Here is a 16,627-nt window from a genome sequence, read left to right on the forward strand (position 1 = left end):
GTTTCACTTATACTTCTATGTGGAAAGTAGAGGGGATACGACCAAGTGTGGATCAGGAGAAGATGGTTCACTTCCTCAATAAATCATCATTCTCAAGTTCTTACTTTGGAATCCTATAGGAGCAGCAGGGGCATTTTATACACATCTATTACTTTATATTTTCACAGTAATTTCCCATCCCTTGGATCTTCACAAGCACCCCAAGACAAAGCTAGAGATTTTTTTAATCTCCATTTAATCTCCTCGATCCTCAGAGGAAGGAACTGACTTGCCCAAAGTCCCAGCTGGTTAGTGGCAGAGCTGAGGCTAGAATCCTCATTGCCTGCATCTCTTCTAAGAGATCCAGTCCAGGAAAGTGGGCTTGCAAGGCCCTCAGCTCTGGCCTGAGCCTCTGCTCAGCCCTCTCCTCCCTGAGGAACTGAAGCAAAGGGACCTTTACCTTTCGGATGCCGTCGTGCTTCATTTCGATCACATGGAGGGTGTAGTTGGTCCGGCGTCCTTTCTCATTAAATTGTACATTTCCTGTCAAGCCTTCAAACCGCACCTGGAAAAGAAAGCCAGGTGGTGACCAGTGAACCCTGAAGTTGCGCTTCATGTTTGTTCATCGGTTTGCTTTTTCTGCTGAAGCGGAAGTCCAGAACCTGAGGAAGTCACATGGGATGAGGTCTTGGAGCAGCATCTCTACTAAACACCTCTCTACCCCTTTGCCTGTAGCAGTCATCACTGTTAGAGTATTGTTCTCTTGCCTACTAAACTGAGACTCATCCTGAAAACTTTTTCACCCATTGCTTTAGGCCAACAGTAACACTGGATCAAAGTAGATCCTAATAGGAAATCTCTGTGCCATCCTCAGTCAAACACCCCCATGAGGACTACCACTGTGAGCAAGACCGCTCCTCAGGCGCACACCTTCAGGTGTAGAAACTGAAGGAGACCTGCCAGGGAAGAGACTGGTGTGCCATCCCTGGTGAGTCAGGAGAAGACCCAGGACCAGGAGCTGGCCTTGCGATGCCTTGGGCTATGCCTCATTATGGCTTCTTAGTTCCTTTGTGAGTCCAGGGATTACAATACTTGGGAGCCTAAAGACCTAGAATTGGGAGACCTGGATTTTACCCCAACTTTCCTTTGAACAGCCAAGTGACTTTGGGCAATTTGCCTCTCTAAGTCTCAAACGTCCTGCCCCATCTACCTTAAATGACACAGCAAATGTGAAAGTGCTGTGCAAACTTTAAAGCACCTGAGGAGATTCTTTATAAGACCAGAGCCTTTCAACAGGTCTCAGATGGTGGAATCAAGATGCGTATTGGAAGCCCCCAAATACGCTGCATGGAACTTCTCCACAAACGAGACAGATTAAACTTCCATGGCTTCCTATCTCCAAGTTCACTTTGCAGGCCAAGTAGTCAACATGGGGGATCCAAGGCCTTTGGAACCAAGCCTGCTGTTCTGGAGGTGACCAGTAAAATGTATCCACCCCCAAACTGGGGATGAGTCTAGCTGTGTATCATCAGCTTGAGCATAAGAAATCACATTCTCCAATGATGGTCCACCATGTGTCCTCAGATCAGGCTGGCCTAAGGCCAGAGAGGTGAGCCTGTACCTGTAACCAATACGAGCCCGGCCCTTTAACCCAGCATTATGTATTTCCCCCTTCTTCAGGTAGCTTAAAAGGAAGCCTCACAGGGTGTTACCATTTTCTGACAGTGAATGACCAGTCCCTCTGCCTTCAGAATACAAGAATAGCTGGTGTGTGTGTGTGTGTATTTGAGATGTGGGGGTGGGAGGGAGAAAGAGAGAAAGAAGAAAGGAAGGAAGGAAAGAAAGAAAGAAGGAAGGAAGGAAGAAAGGAAGAAGGAAAAAAAAAGTGTGTGTGTATATGTCTCCTCTCAGGCTGACCCTCCCATCACCTCCTGGTTTGAAGTCTCAGTGGGGAGGTTACAACAGGCCCACAGCACTGAACAAATTATATAACAAGCTCTTCACTCTCTGAGATGAAATCTGGAGAAATTCTTGCTCTGGAAAAGTCTAGGCTGGTTTTTCTTTTCAAGGAGGAAGCAAAGTACCAATCCTGCTACAAAGAATAAGAAGAGAGCAATTCAAATCCATCAGAAGCTTCACCTTCTCACCTTGGCCGTCTCTTGCCCGTCTTTAGCTTCCCATTCATTGTTGTGTACCAACTTATGTGACTCATTTGGAAAAACAGACTGGGATAGATGTGCAGATGGTTTGCAGAAACAGAAAGAAGTGTCATTAATGACTCAAATGGGCATCTATTTTTGGTGCTGGTATCAAGTGTCATACTAATTATCATTATGTCATATTCATATAGCAAATTGCATAATGTCTCTATGACTCAGTTTCCTCATTTGTGTTATGAGACCCATTAGGTTTAATTATGTCTTAAGGTGGTTTACAGATTAAATGAGATATTTTTTGATCAATGCTTGCCCCATGGTGAGTATTCAACAAAGGCCAGCTATTATGTTTATTATTACAAATTGTGTTATTAATACTACCAGCATTTTACAAGTGTTTATGAAGCATTTTCACACATATTACTTCATCTCCATTCATAGCAGCCCCCTGATATCTGTCAGTTAGAGAGAGATTAGGATCTTCACTTTCATGAGAGAAACCTAAACTCTGGAAGATAAAGTGATTTGCTCAAGACTTAGGACTTACAAGTGTCCAGGGCGGGCCTGAAATCCAGAGCTTCTGACATATTCTGGCTTCTTCCCTTAATATACCAAGCAGCCTCTCAAACAGAGGACAGTGCTACTGTCCTAGGCTCTGAGGGGTGACACAGAGGTGTATAGAGCATGTGTTCTCCAGGCCTACTACTGCTATCCTCTATTCCAGTTGGGCCTTCCCCAGGCTGCAGTCTGTTAATTCTAACTGTGTGGCCATGTACAAGTCACTGTGCCTATCTGTTGTTGGTTTCCTCCTCAGAGAACCGAAGTGCTTAGCATATTGTCTGGGACATAAATGTTCAGTGAATAGTGTCTGTTATCTAAGTGATGGTGATGATGACGTTGAAGGTAACGATGCCTACTACTACTGTGCCGTGTACAGTGGGTGCGCAGTGTGGCAAAGAAGAAGATTTAACATGGAAGCCTTGGGTCTGATAAGCTGTGGTCTCACGGCAGGGGATTCTTTCAGCAGAAACGAGGGTCTTTTCACTGTCATTTTTACATGTCTTTCTCAGTTTCCAAAAAAATCAGCAGCAGGAAAGTTTTGTGACCCGAGGGCCCCTTGTGTTGCCACAATGTTTTCACAAGATGCTGCTTATTCGATGTTCCCAGAAACCCAGTGAGTAGCAAAAGCAGAGGTTATTTTGCTGATGTTACAGATAGGATTACTGAGACTCAGAGCTACGGCACTTGGGTTCAGGATTCACAGTACATCAGGAGAGGCCTGGGGCAGCTGAAGGCTCTGACCGTCTAGTTGGAGAAGCCAAGACTTACACATCCTGAGATAAATTAGAGTGGGAAAGAAGACGTGCCAGAATTACCGTTCCATGATGGCAGAGCAAGGAGAGGTCAAGAGAATGGACCAGCCTCAAACCATTTATGAGGGTAGTCTGGACTCATAGAGGAATAAGCTTCTCAGAAATATATGCTATGGGCACATCTGGAAACTGCCATCCTATCCATCAGGATCAGGACTGAGCCCCTGAGCCCTCATTCCCCACTCCCACCCCCTACCCCCATGCTGGGGTGACAGGGATCAGACTGAGGGAAACCTGGAGTTTCCCCTTAGCTCCTGCCTCCTGGACCTCCCATCACTGTCCTGGCACCTGCTGACTCCCCCCGTGAAAGATGGAGAATTCACCTTGGATTTCCTGTAAGTGGTATTGGGTGCCAGCTCAGAGTCTGCCACCCATGAGATGCTGAAGCATACATTTTCTTTCCTGCTTGGTGCCCGCTGATTGCTGGTTAGTGTTTCTACTACTTGAGCCACCAACCCTGATGACTCCTCCAACCCCGTCCCCGGGGCGGGGGGTGGGCAGCGGAGATGCTCTGGGCCCGAGGCTTCTACAGCCTTTTTGTGGCTGCCGTGAGGTGGATCTGTTCTCTTGGTCTCTCCTCCTGAATGCTCACTGGCTGTGGGAAGTCAGAGCCTGCGGGCTGGATCCCAGTAGACCACATTCTGGTTAAACTAGCCAAGTCAAGTCTCAGGACCCTTCTGAGCTTCCACTTGCCCACCTGAACAATGGGAAGAATAATCCTGCTCTATCTCATGCAGTTGCCCTGAGGTTCAAAGAAGCTTTTACATTATCCCTTTTTTTAAAAAAAAAATATTTTTGAGCCTTGTGACAAGCCAGTGAGGGAGGCAGTGCTAAGAGGATGATGTCCATTTAAGAGATGAGGAAATTAATGCCAGAAAAGTGGAGCAATTAATCCAGGATCCCCCAGATAGTGCCTGGTGGGGTCATGGTGTGAACCCAGCTCTTCTCTTCCTATGCGCTAACAGCCAAGCACGATGCCCACAAGTCCTCACTTGTACCCTCACTCTAGCCTTCTGCTGGGTATCATTTACATCCTCACCCAGACCCTCCAAAACCCAAATCACGCTTTGTTCAAATTCACCCTTCCTTTAAGGCATGAATGACCATCCATCCCAGTTAGCTTGGGATCGTTTCAGTTTACATGTCTTGTTCTGGGATAATTGGTAATAGCTCTCCCATTCACTCTTAAGTTTGGATGATAAATTATATGGTCACCGTATTTAAAGCCCCAGTTTCGTTCCTACGGGAAGCCTGGTAATGTCCAAATTCTTCAGTCATGGCATTCTTTTCTGACAGTCCATAGCACCAAGAGCCTGGCTGTGTTATTTAGCCCTCAGTCTATACCTTTGTGGCTACTATTTCTAAGGAGCTTGTCTTTCCTTCTACTCAAGAAACTGGGTCTTGAGTCCTGAAAGTATGGACTGTGTCTTACACCCCTGTTGCCCAGCTCGCCCCAACCTCATCTAGCAATGTGCCACGTAAACCTTCACTTCCAATGTGCGTGGTCATTGACTGACAGATTGTAAACACAAAGGCGAGAGGGCTGATCCTTATTTAGGGCAGCGATTCTTCGCCTGAGGTCCTTAGCTGGGCTTCTCAGAGTGTCTGTGGTCCACCTGACCCCTGGTCATGCAAAAATATATGTGTGTGCATTTTCTGGGAATAAGAAAGAGTACAAAGCTTTGTTTCCCATCATATCCTCAAAGGGCCTATGACCCCCCAAATGCTAACAGCCTGACTTGGGGAGCTGGATCTTTTCTGCCAGCCAGAAGCCAACTTATGGGCGCCCTCATGCCTCTTCCTTCCTGGAGCGCTGAGGAATTCCAGGGTGTGGGCTCATTAATATTCTGAATGGCTCCTTGGATGTCAGGCAGGGAGCAGGCAGGCTGGTTGTCTTCACTCTGCCACCCGGGAAACTGTAATGGGGTGTGGGGGAGCGGGGGCATGTAGATATTACCCAGGGCCATGTGCTGGTGCTGGCTGGGCCATGGCTTGTGTCTCACCTGCTGGGCTGGGCCTTTGAGGCTTCAGAGCAGAGCAATTATGGAGACAGGGTGAGGTAGCAAGGAGATGTGGGTTGGAGTCCCACTTTTGTCACTAACTGTATAATTTTGGGAAATTAAAAAAAATCTGTGTAGCTCAGTTTCTGCATTTATAAAGCGCAGTTAATAAAACCAGCTACCTCAGAGGGTTATATTGAGGATTCAGTGAGATCAAACATGTAAAATACGTTCAGAACCTTGTACATAGTAAGCCCTGGATGTATCATAGCTGGTATTACCATTATTTTTAGGATAATGTGCTAATTCCTCTTGGCCTAACTCACAGACATCCCACCTCTACCACAAGCTGACCCACAGGTCCCTCCCCATGTGTGACCTGAAGGCCAGTGGGCAGGGCAGAAGAGACTCGAGCCCCCATCCTTGGGTTCCAAGGACCAAATGTCATTGGGATTTACCCAGTCTACTGTAGGTGCACACTGCTCCTTCCTAGGGGCATGGCTTCTTCAAGAGATGGGTCTTGAGGGTGAGATGGTTGGACAGTGGCCATGACTGTGTGTGTAAGGCCCTGGAGCTCAGTGCGTACAAGCAAAGGCCCCTGGGGCCACAGGACAGTTGTGGGACAGGAAGAAGAACCCTGGATGGGTGTCTGGTCCAGCCTGTGCTGCTAAGCTGCTGTGTGACCCCGGCTGAGTCACTGCCTACTCTAGGTCAGCTGCTTCATCTATAATGTAAGGGAAAATGGGAGTCGTAATTTTTCAGGTCTCTTTCAGCAATACATGTTTTGTGATTCTAGGTGATTAACAAAGATTTGAGAGTAATCAGTTTGAACAGCTGATTTTTAGATCAGAATGTTGGTTTTATTTTTGTGTTTGTTTTGTGGCTAGTTCTCCCTGCCCTACGTCCACACCCAACAGAGACTGAAGGGAGTTTCTTGAGGGCAGGTCTTGACTTGTTGTCCCCAGAGCTTGGCCCCAGACCAGAGCACGTAGTAGGCTCTCAGGAGCAGCTGACTGGCACACACATGTCTTGACTCAAGACAGTATAGAGATTATTATTTTTTTGACTAAGGCAACTGCCTCCTCTCAACCCCACTGAAGGCAGAAGCAGAAGCCTGAGCATGTTACAACCAGAAAGACAGGGGTTAGAGCATAAGAAAAAATAAATTAGATCCTTAGAGTTCTTAAGCCAGTTGAGACCCCAGAATTGTCTCTCTAACTGCCTCGTTGTGGATGAGGAAAGGGAAGGGTGTAGGAGATACGAATGAGTATTTCAAGGTCACCCAGAGACTCAAGGGCCCAGCGGGACCTGGACCCCAGCTCTCCTGATTCAGTGCCCTTCCTGCCACCCACGTCGTCTCCAGGCTTCATCACTGTCACGATGGCATCAGGATATCCTTCCAGGGATGCCCTTAAGATGGGAGAGGCAAGGGAGCTAGAAGGGTTTTGAGGCTGAGGGCAAGTCCGTGGGACCTTCTGAAACTAGCTTCACATTGCAAACAGAATCTGTCTCGACTGTGGGGTCTGGAAGAGCATTTTAAATAAGCCAGAAGGCGGGCACGGCACCTTTGGCAATCATCCTGAAGCTGGTGGGTGTCTGCTTTTGCTGCCTAGCGATTCGGGGCCACCCTGCGCAGAGACGGGGAGGGCAGAAAGGGCTGCGGGTGGACCCATTCGCGTGTGGTCACAGGGCAGCTGCTTCACTTCATTCCAAAGGACAGAAGTATAATCCATATTCCATGTGCAGGCAGTTCATCCAAGCTGAAGAACAGCCTGTGATATTCCTGTCTTGTCTCTTTCTCCAGATTGTGAAAATTGTTAGAGGAAAACAAATGGGAATAGTTGTACATTTTGCTCTACATTTCTGCCTCATTCAGAAACGCATCTCTCCTTCCCTGGGTGTCCAAATTCATCTTCTGTTGAATGGAGTCTTGAAAGTAGAGCTGGCCTTCTCTAGGCAGCTCTTGGATGGGGAGGGCAGGTGCTGAGAGGCATTTGTACCAACATATCTTGCTGTTGCTGGCTTGCCACTGTGTCTGATACTTGGACATTCCTTTGCAGTGAGCACTGCCCTCTTTGCCCGGTCCCCTTTGGAAACACAGCCTCTCTCAGGAGGCATGAGAGGCATCCTATGGTGCTATCCGTCAGGAGTTGGAGGACCACAGCCTGGGCTTGAGGTGCTTCTAGAAACTTCTAGAGACTTCTAGGAGTGCAGAGAGTGATAAAACTGGGCAAATCCCCAGAAACTTCTAAACCAGGAATGTGAAATACATGGCTCACGTGTGCGTCTGTCTCATCCTGCTTCCACAGCAGACGTATCACTAATTGAGTATTTATACTCCCCCCCTGTTGAGTCTGGATTCAGCCTCAGAATCCTCTGCATAGCCAGCTGATTGGAGGGGCCTGACCATTTTCTATCCCCGTTCTTTACCTGTTGTTAAGCGCGAACAAAATTGATGATTGCAATGCTGAGAAGCAAGAAAATAGAATCAGAAGTCCTGAGAAACATTTTCAGCGTCCCAGCATGACATGTGCACAGAAAGCAAAGGTAATGAAGAAATCCAGAAAATCAGGGCAGGAGGGGGAGTCTCCAAGAGACTGCTAAAATGGTTCAGTTTCATCCTTGTATATCTCACGTCCCCTTGTCAAATACAGAATCACTGGCTTCCCCTTTTTAACATAAACGCTAAGCAGCAAATAGAGCTTTTGTGCTATCAGGAATGACTATTCCATACTATTGCGTTTTTTTGTTTCGTTTTTCAAATTTCTGCATGACCTTCCATGTACGCCAAGAGCCACAGACACAATGCAGTGGCAGTCCAAACTTTAGGCGTGCTCTCCCTTTTCTTTTAAATAGCTCCGTCCCACCTGAAACTGATGCTGAAATCCCCTGTGAGGCTCCCATAAGATGGGGCAGCCATTGCCAGCCTCACCTGCTGCAGAGCTCTCTGGATGTCGATGCCCTGGCCCCAGGGCACAGCTGGGTTAGCCAGGCAGTCCCCAGCATTCCCCCGGCGAGAGATATCGATTCTCTGCCTCCGCAGGCTCTGGAAAGCCTCAGCCATCACCTTCACCCCATCGTAGGTGAGCGCAGAGGTGTACTAGTGGGAGGAACAGAGACAGTTAGGTGTCAGAGCGAGCTGACAGGGAGGCAGGTGGGAGCTGTATCTGGGAACGAGCTTCCCGGTGGTGAGGATGTCTGCAGTCGGCCAGGGATGGGGAGTGGGGGGCGGGGGAGGGGAGCAGCTGTGAGCTGGGAAGTGCCTGCCTCTTAGATGGGGGCTGCCGCTCCACCTCTCTAGCCAATATTGCCCTTCTGGATTGTGAGTTCAGTATTACTGCAGGTTGCGATGTTAGAAGAGAACTTTAGGATTTTGTGTTCAATCTTGCCATTTGAAAATGTTGGTTCAACTGGAAAAAGAATGCATAGACTAAATACAACACATCTGTATCTGTCTGATACAGTCCATGGAAAACCACTTGGTGTTCTCTGTGTTATAGTCATCAGTTGGGGGCCAAGAGGAACAGTTTACTCCACCATCCCTGGTGACAGTAAAAGAATAATCCAAGAAGGGTCAACTCTAAATTATTTCCACATGTGGTTCACTCAAGTGGCAGGTTTACATTCTGCAAACTTTCCCCTTGTGCTTCATGCTAACCCTCAATTTTATCCCCCTCTCGCCTAAAAGCGGGTGAAAATGTTGAAACAAAAGCAGGATAACAATCCAGAACAACATTTCCTGGCGCTGGAACTCATGTCTGTCCTCATTAATTTGTCCTCAATGTCTAGCATGTTCTCTGGCGCATTCTAAGTTCACAGTAGAGTTGTAGAATGAATGTATATGTATTTTTCCAGGTCTTAACTTTGATTCTCTTGCTATTTTAAAAGTGTATACCTTATATTTTGTTATTTTTATAATCAGCTCCAATCTTTTGGAAATTGGGTGGGCTTTTCGCATATTAATGAATTAACTGCTGTGTGGTTTGCTCATTGCTTTAAAGCACGTTTGTGATTTTTATTGCTTAAGCTCATATTGAAATAAGTTTTTATTTCTGAATTGCTAACTCAGTTTGAGCAAAAGTGGGATGAGAAGCATCTCGCTTAAGTGGCCTGCCATTAGCAAAAGGAAATTGACAAGTGGCAAGAGAAAGTTGCCAAGGATCCAGAGTTTGCCCTGGATAAACAAATTTAGCCTCAGAATCCTTCTCAGCACAGTGTTTCACACAGCCATTGCCAAACTGATGGATTTGATGTGGGAAAGAAAAATTATCCCCTATCCTTATTCTAAGCCATTATCAAATAGCAAACAATATAGATTTTGGCTGCAGGATTTAAAGCTGCCTTGCTGGGAAGTGAGAGACAGGTAGTCTGCATGATAATTGGTAGTAGGCTCTCTGAGAAGGAGATGTGCTGGTTATTGCTTAGTTAAATTTCTTTGATTTTTAGCTAGGTACGTGGCTGATTAGAAAAAGGGCCAGCTCCCTGCACAAATCTAGGAGGCTCAATCCATGAAGAAATAAATGCATCCCCCTGGAGCTGTGCAACATGGTGGTCCTGCCCAGAGTAGAGACATCATTTTCCAGCTTCCCCTGTAGGTAGCTGGGATGGGTTTCTAAGATGTGGCCAATAGCGTGTAAAGGGAAGATCTGTGTGTGACTTCTGGAAAGAGTTCTTATAGGAAGCAGTTTTGATTTTGATTTTCCTTTTCCCTTCCTGCTGGGTAGAATAGTGAGGTAATTGTTGGAGCCTCTGCAGCCATTTGGGGCTATAAGGTAGCAGCCATATGCTGAGGATAGCAGAACAAGAAGATAGAACAAGCCTCAGTGTTTGATGATTGTGAAGCCATTACACAAGCCCTGGGTTGCTGACTTCTGAATTCTGTTTATATGAAAGAAAATCAAAATATTTATCTTGTTAAAACCATTGTCATTCCGGATTGTCCATACCCTCAGTCTTTATGGATACACTTTTTAACTTGTTCCTCTTAGGAGGTCTGTCCTTATCTGAAAGCTAACACTATCCAGGAATCTAGGGCCGGCACAGGGACCAGGTTGGTCCTTTGCTGCCTGCTTCCCATCCTCCTACCTTAGGTCTCTTCCAGTCCACCCGGGTGTGGTCCCGAGCATCACTGTTTTTCCACTGCTGCATGATCCTGGCCGGGATGGTGTCTGTGTAGTTCACCAACTGGAAACCTGTTACGTTTGCTCCACTCTCCTTGAATTTGTTTAAGTCAATGTCCATGAAACCCTGGGTGGAGAGGAAGGGAAAGAAGTCAGAATATGTTGCCTGGATACATCCATTTAACCACGTTACAGAATCACAGCCTTTTCCACCCAGTTCCTACTTAAGGTGAAACCGACTTAATGGAGAGACAGTTGTGTCTCCCTCCCTTCTGAATTCTGTTATCACGTAGTTTGTGCAGAGTTAGCACAGTGGTTAAGAGCCCTTGCTCAGGAGCCAGCCATGCCTGGGTTGAAGGTTGGGCTCTGCTGCTCACAGCTGTGAGTTACTACCTTGGACCCAGTTCCCTGATGTTTTCTCGTAGGAATAATGGAGGCTAGGAGGCGGGGGAGAAAAAGCAGTGCGACGATCCACGTCAAGTGCATGGTGCAGAGTGATCAGTAAATGGCGGCTGAGATTACTGAGACGACACAGATATGCAATAGAATAAAAAACAAAAGAGGGGGAGGTTTTCCTCTACCGTCACCACTCTCCACCCTCGTGACAGGAGAGGAATCTGAAGTCCGTCGGGGGCAAGCGCCTGAGGGCTCCCCAGTGTAACAGCGTGTCTGGAAGAGGCTGCATGCTGATATCCCTCCCCCTGTGCTCTTTCCCGTGCCGCAGCCGAGACCTTCTCTAGCCAGTGAGTCCTGATCAGTTTTCATATCCGCAAAGCATTTTTTATTGGGAAAAAGTTTCCTTCCCATCTGGTAAAGTTCATTGAAACTCAGGAAGCCTTCAATTTAGAAAGGAAACCCTGTATTTGTATAATATATTCCATAGTGTACAGTACTTCCAGATCTACGGCCGCATTTCACTTTATGGCTTTATAAGGTAGAAATTATATGTTTATTTGTCAGATAAAGAAATTGAGACCAGAGTGGGAGAATCATCTTCACAGAGTCATTCAATGATTTAGTAGCAGAGAGGGGACCAGGACTAAGGTCTTCTGTAGGTCTTCGCTCACTTGCTCACTTGTCATTCAAGGAACATATCTGAGAACCTACAGTGTACTCTTCTAATAGTGAGAGAAACAACTTCCTTCTCTTACAAAGCTTACTTTCTAGTGGGAAACATAGGCCATAAACAAACAAACTGTTAGGTATAAAATAAGCTACAAGGATGTATTGTACAACACGGGGGAACAGAGCAAATATTTTATAAGACCTATAAATGGAGTAGAACCTTTAAAAGTTGTGAGTTACTGTATTGTACACCTATAACATAGAGTATTACACATCAACTATACTTCAGTTAAAGAAAAGTAAATATGTAGCACAGTGTCTAGAGCACAGTCCAGCAGAGTACACTCTGCAGTAACTCTGAGTCCTCTGAAGGAAGATGAAGTGGGGAAAGAGGATGGGGGGAAGGGCAGTGCCAGGCCCTGGAGTCATGAGCCTCCCTGAGATGGTGGTGTCAGCACAGGGACCTGAGTGAAGTGAAGCCGTGTGAGCGAGCTCTGGGGAAATCTCGGGGAGAGCATTCTGGCTCAGAGGTCGGAGGATGTTTGGCATGTTCCAGAAAACGTTAGAAGGCTGGTGTGACTGTAGCACGGTGAGTTGAGTGAGAGAGAGGGCGGGAAATGCAGTCGGCAGCCCAGGGCTGGATCACATAAAGCGTTGTGATCCCCTGGGTTTCTTTTTAAGGTATAATTGGCGGCCCACTGCAGGAATTTGAGCAGGTATCATAAAGTCATTGCTGTCTGAGCTCCAACACTTGGAGAAACTGCCAGACCCCTGGGGGTGAAATGGGGGAACGAGCAGGGGAAGCAGTTTGGTGGATTGAGGTTGGGGAGAGCCAAGGACTGGCAGCTGAGAGCCCGGAGCGCTGGCCCCAGCTCTGCCTGGGTCTCTTCATTTCTCACTGACTTGATCCAGTTTCCTTACCTAAAAGATCTAGTCATCAGTGACTTCATGACTCAAAGACATCCCACCCGCCCCATGCCTCTAAAGTTCTGCGGTTCTTTAGTATTTCTATTTTATAAACACACAAAGCTCAGTTCCGCCCCGAGCCTTTGCCTAGCTGTTCTCTCTGCCTGGAAGTGAGCTTTCCCTGGCTGACTCCTGCCCGTGTTTTTGGATCTCAGCTAAAATGCACTGTCTTCAGACAGCTCTTTCCTGACCCCTTATGTAAGATTCAATTCTTGCCCTGTGGTGGATGCTATTGATGCCCTGCTGATTTCCACTCCCCCAGCCCTTACACACTGATACTCCACTTTATATCCTAACTACAAATACCTATTACTTCACCTGCATGCAGGGTAAGCCAGACGTATCAGGGATTTCATTCACCTAGAGCAGCTCTCAGCCATTGACAGATGGGGAGTTCGTAGATAAATACTCCAGAATCCTCTTCCCTGGGTGGGGTAACCCCGAGGCATGCTCTACACCCAGGTCTAGAGCTTCCCCAAAGGATGGAGCTCCATAGCCCCGAGGGGTAACTGTCTTGGCTATGCACTTTTATCAGATGCCTGCTGTCCCTTCCCTACTTCACATCCCTGATTCCCTGCTGTTGTTTCTGGGATTCACATCCAAAGAAGCTGCTTGTACTTGAATTGCTGTCTTAAGACCTGCTTCTAGTAGAACCCAGTCAAATCACCCCCAACACCCAGTCCAGTCAGTTCCTTCTCAGTGTTCTGTTTATCACCAATTGAGGTGATCTCGTTTGCTCATTTATTCCCTTGTCCTCTCTCCTTGGGTTGGAATGTCAGCTCCATGAGGGCAGGGACCCTTTCTGTCTTGTTCACGGATGTATACTAGAACCTAGCACCTAGAACAATGCCTGGCACAGAGCAGGTGCTCAATACATATTTGTTGGGTGAATGAATGAAAGCCAAAGATTTTCCTCGAGCAAGAATGCTTATTAGCTAAGGGGAAGTGTGATCACCAGGCAGTAAATGCCAGTGGATGATATTGTTTGAAAAGAGAAGCTCACGTTGGAAATATATTTTGTGATTAACTTTTCCCATAGCTACAGTTTACAGACATTCACAGGGGTCTACCGAACTGCACAGTTTCTAGCAAGCTTTTAGTACAGATGAAATCAGAATTAGGTTCACGTACCCAATAGGCATTCAAAGACGTTCTACTACCTAAGAGTACAACCATCCTACCCCTGGTTAAAAGCTAATGCACCGTTGAGAGACTTCCCATAATTTTTAGAGATCTTAAAAAGAACATCTTGTTCATAAAATAACTATTGAGAGAATAAAATGAAAGCAACCTCCTGCAGTCAAATTCTGTCGCTTGAAAATCTGTAACAAGCTCCCGGGCATTTTGTATTGACTGCCCACATCAATGCAATGGGGGCCATAGGAAATAGCAGAGTTTATTCAAACATAAATGCCACTCACCTCCATCATCAGAGTGTCTGACTACAAGGTTACTGGAACCAAATCTCAAGTTATATCTAATCAAACTGATGGGACCTCTAACTGAACTCCTTAGCTCCCCTGAGAAGGAAGGGACAAAGAATGATAAAATAAGCTCCTATCTGTGCTGTTAGGTAAAAGTCACAAAATGAGGGAATACTTTTTTTCTTTTTTACCACGTGAATATGTTTTCTTTTTAGTACTGTTAAAAAATAAAAATAGATCCTCAGATAATTTTGATATATGTTGTTGGGTCAAACTCATCTGTTAAGTCCCTGGAAAGTGTGGGAGGGAGTGGCAGTGGCAGAACAGGGAAGAGAAGTCATGGCATTGGTTGACTCTTTGATAGGGTCTGTTAAGGGAGCCCTGCTTAATTTGTTGTCTCTTGGCCTGGAATTGAAGAACACTGGCGCTGTTAAATGCTCTTCTGAAATGCAGCTTCGGAAGCATTGCTCCTCTGGATAACAGAAATGACAGCAATGGCAAGGCTGTCACTTCTTATGCATTATATAACTTCATCTATACAGCCTTTTGAGAATTACGAAGTTGTCATTTAAAACTGAAAAATGAAATAATCAGTCGAGAGTCACCCTTAGATTTATTAAACATTTCCCAAGCTCTTATCCTGAGCCAGACATTCTATTAAACGCTTTATATACATAATCCTATTTAATCCCCCAAACAGCCCTGAGAGGTGAATATGCACAGTAGGCACCGGGTGCTCATTTGCATAAATGAGTGAGTATCTGTCCCAGTTTTATGTGTGAGGAGCTGTGGTTCAGAGACCTTTGGAAACTCCCTTGAGGTCACCCAGCAAGCAAGGAATCCAGCTGTGGTCCAGCCATCAAATCTGTCTTCTTTGTCTGTGTTACACTGCTTTGCCAGTGGAGGAACGTAGGAGGCTAGCTTTAGGATGGCATTTCCATATTGCCCCAGACAGTGTGGCTGACAGTTAATAGCCTAGAACAGGTGTCTCACTCTGCCAAAGAGGGGCCTTCCGATACAGCTTTCTGTCTTAAAGCAACGTCTGTGGGAGAGCACAGTAGGTTTCTCTCCTTGACACCATGATGGTGGTTAGAGATCGGTTAGATGTTTCTCAAGCCTCCGATTTATACGAAGTCTGTTAGTGCCCACCTACCCCACGTTTATACCAGGAGTCGGCAAATTTTTCTTGATAAAGGGTCATACTGTGAATTTTTTAGGCTGGGGGGCCATGTGGTTTCTGTCGTAACTATTCAGTGTTGCTATTACGGCACGAGAGCCGTCCTAGACAGTAGAAAATGAATGAGCGTGGCTGTGTCCACTGAGACTTGAATTTCACATTATTTTCACACGTCATGAAGTATCACTTTTCATTTTTCTAATAATTAAAAAATGTAAAACCATTCTTAGCTCATGAGCCAAACAAAATCAGGTAGCAGTTGGATTTGACCCATGGGCCATAGTTTAGGTTTACGGACGCCTGAAGCAAAGATGCTGGCGATCAGGTCAAACCCGTCATCGTCCAGAGAGGAGACTAGTGGCCTCGAGTTGTAGGCTGGCTAGAGGGGTAGCTGAGATTAGGATCTGTATTCCCTATGTACTCATCGTAGAAGACAATGCAATGCTGACCAGTCATTTAAATAGAATGACTGGGGGGAAAAGTGCTCAATTAATTAAACTGGTTAATATAGTCATTCCATCTCTCATATCTCAGTGATAATTTTCAAAGGATTAGAATGAAAAGCCTTTTCAAATAATTATAATATCCTAAAGAGATGTTTAACAGTATAATTACATTAGACATGCTTTCATGTTGCTGTAACGATTTAGAAAATGCTTTGAGGATCACGAGGAAGCTCTGAGTTATCATTATGACTGTTAATTATCACGTGTGCCTGGAAACAAAGGAACCTGATTATGTGTGCTTACTGGTTATTTAACCCCTCTGAGTCTTAGCTCTCTGGTCTTCAAAATGCGGATATAATAGCACCTACATCATAGAACTGGAGCAAGATTTAAAAAAAAATACATAAAGCACTTAGAGCTGTGTCTGGCACATAGTAAGTGCTTAATGAATGTTATTATAATCATCAGTGATTATGAATGTTATTATTATTATCATCACATTCACCATCATCATTATCACTGGGTCAAAAGAGGTTAGGTGTTGTTACAACTGCTTTGAAACCAGGCACTGGGTCAGGCAAGACACCTGAGCCAACAGGAGGCAGGTGTATAGAAACGTGGCTTTCAAAGGATAAAAAGCTTTATCTTCAAAGCCAGATTTCCTTTTTCTCTGGGGTTCTTTCCAGGGGTCACATACAAGCTATTCAGCCCTCACCGTCCTGCTTGGGCGGACACCGTTAAGGGGCCAAGGAGAAGGTTTTTTAACAAGACCTGGGATGCCGGAGAGAGCGCTCCCTCCATCTCCTCCCCTTGAGATCTAGAAGAGGTAAGATTAGAACAAATTGAAGAACTTGCACTTTATACTCTGAATGGCACAAGTTGAATGTGGCAAGTTTCCCCACATTGTCAGATAAATTCTTA

At 45.9% G+C, this 16,627-nt stretch overlaps 1 protein-coding gene across 7 annotated transcripts in view; it reads right to left on the bottom strand.

Moving 5' to 3' along the window:
- Window positions 1-16,627, bottom strand: part of GRIA1 (glutamate ionotropic receptor AMPA type subunit 1) — a 307,667-nt gene that overhangs the window by 106,785 nt on the left and 184,255 nt on the right. For 6 of the 7 annotated variants that reach the window (XR_004349192.1, XR_004349193.1, XM_032626638.1 and 3 more), the window contains 3 exons: window positions 10,594-10,755; window positions 8,441-8,608; window positions 440-544 (listed from right to left, as the gene is read on the bottom strand). Coding sequence is in view for 5 of the 7 variants with exons in the window: in XM_032626638.1 (XP_032482529.1) it covers window positions 440-544; window positions 8,441-8,608; window positions 10,594-10,755 (435 nt within the window). In the remaining 2 variants the exon portion in view is untranslated. The remainder of the gene's footprint in view (window positions 1-439; window positions 545-8,440; window positions 8,609-10,593; window positions 10,756-16,627) is intronic. The other variant, XM_032626637.1, reaches the window with a different exon arrangement.

The sequence above is a fragment of the Phocoena sinus genome, chromosome 3 (assembly GCF_008692025.1).
Source record: "Phocoena sinus isolate mPhoSin1 chromosome 3, mPhoSin1.pri, whole genome shotgun sequence".
Taxonomy (NCBI): domain Eukaryota; kingdom Metazoa; phylum Chordata; class Mammalia; order Artiodactyla; family Phocoenidae; genus Phocoena; species Phocoena sinus.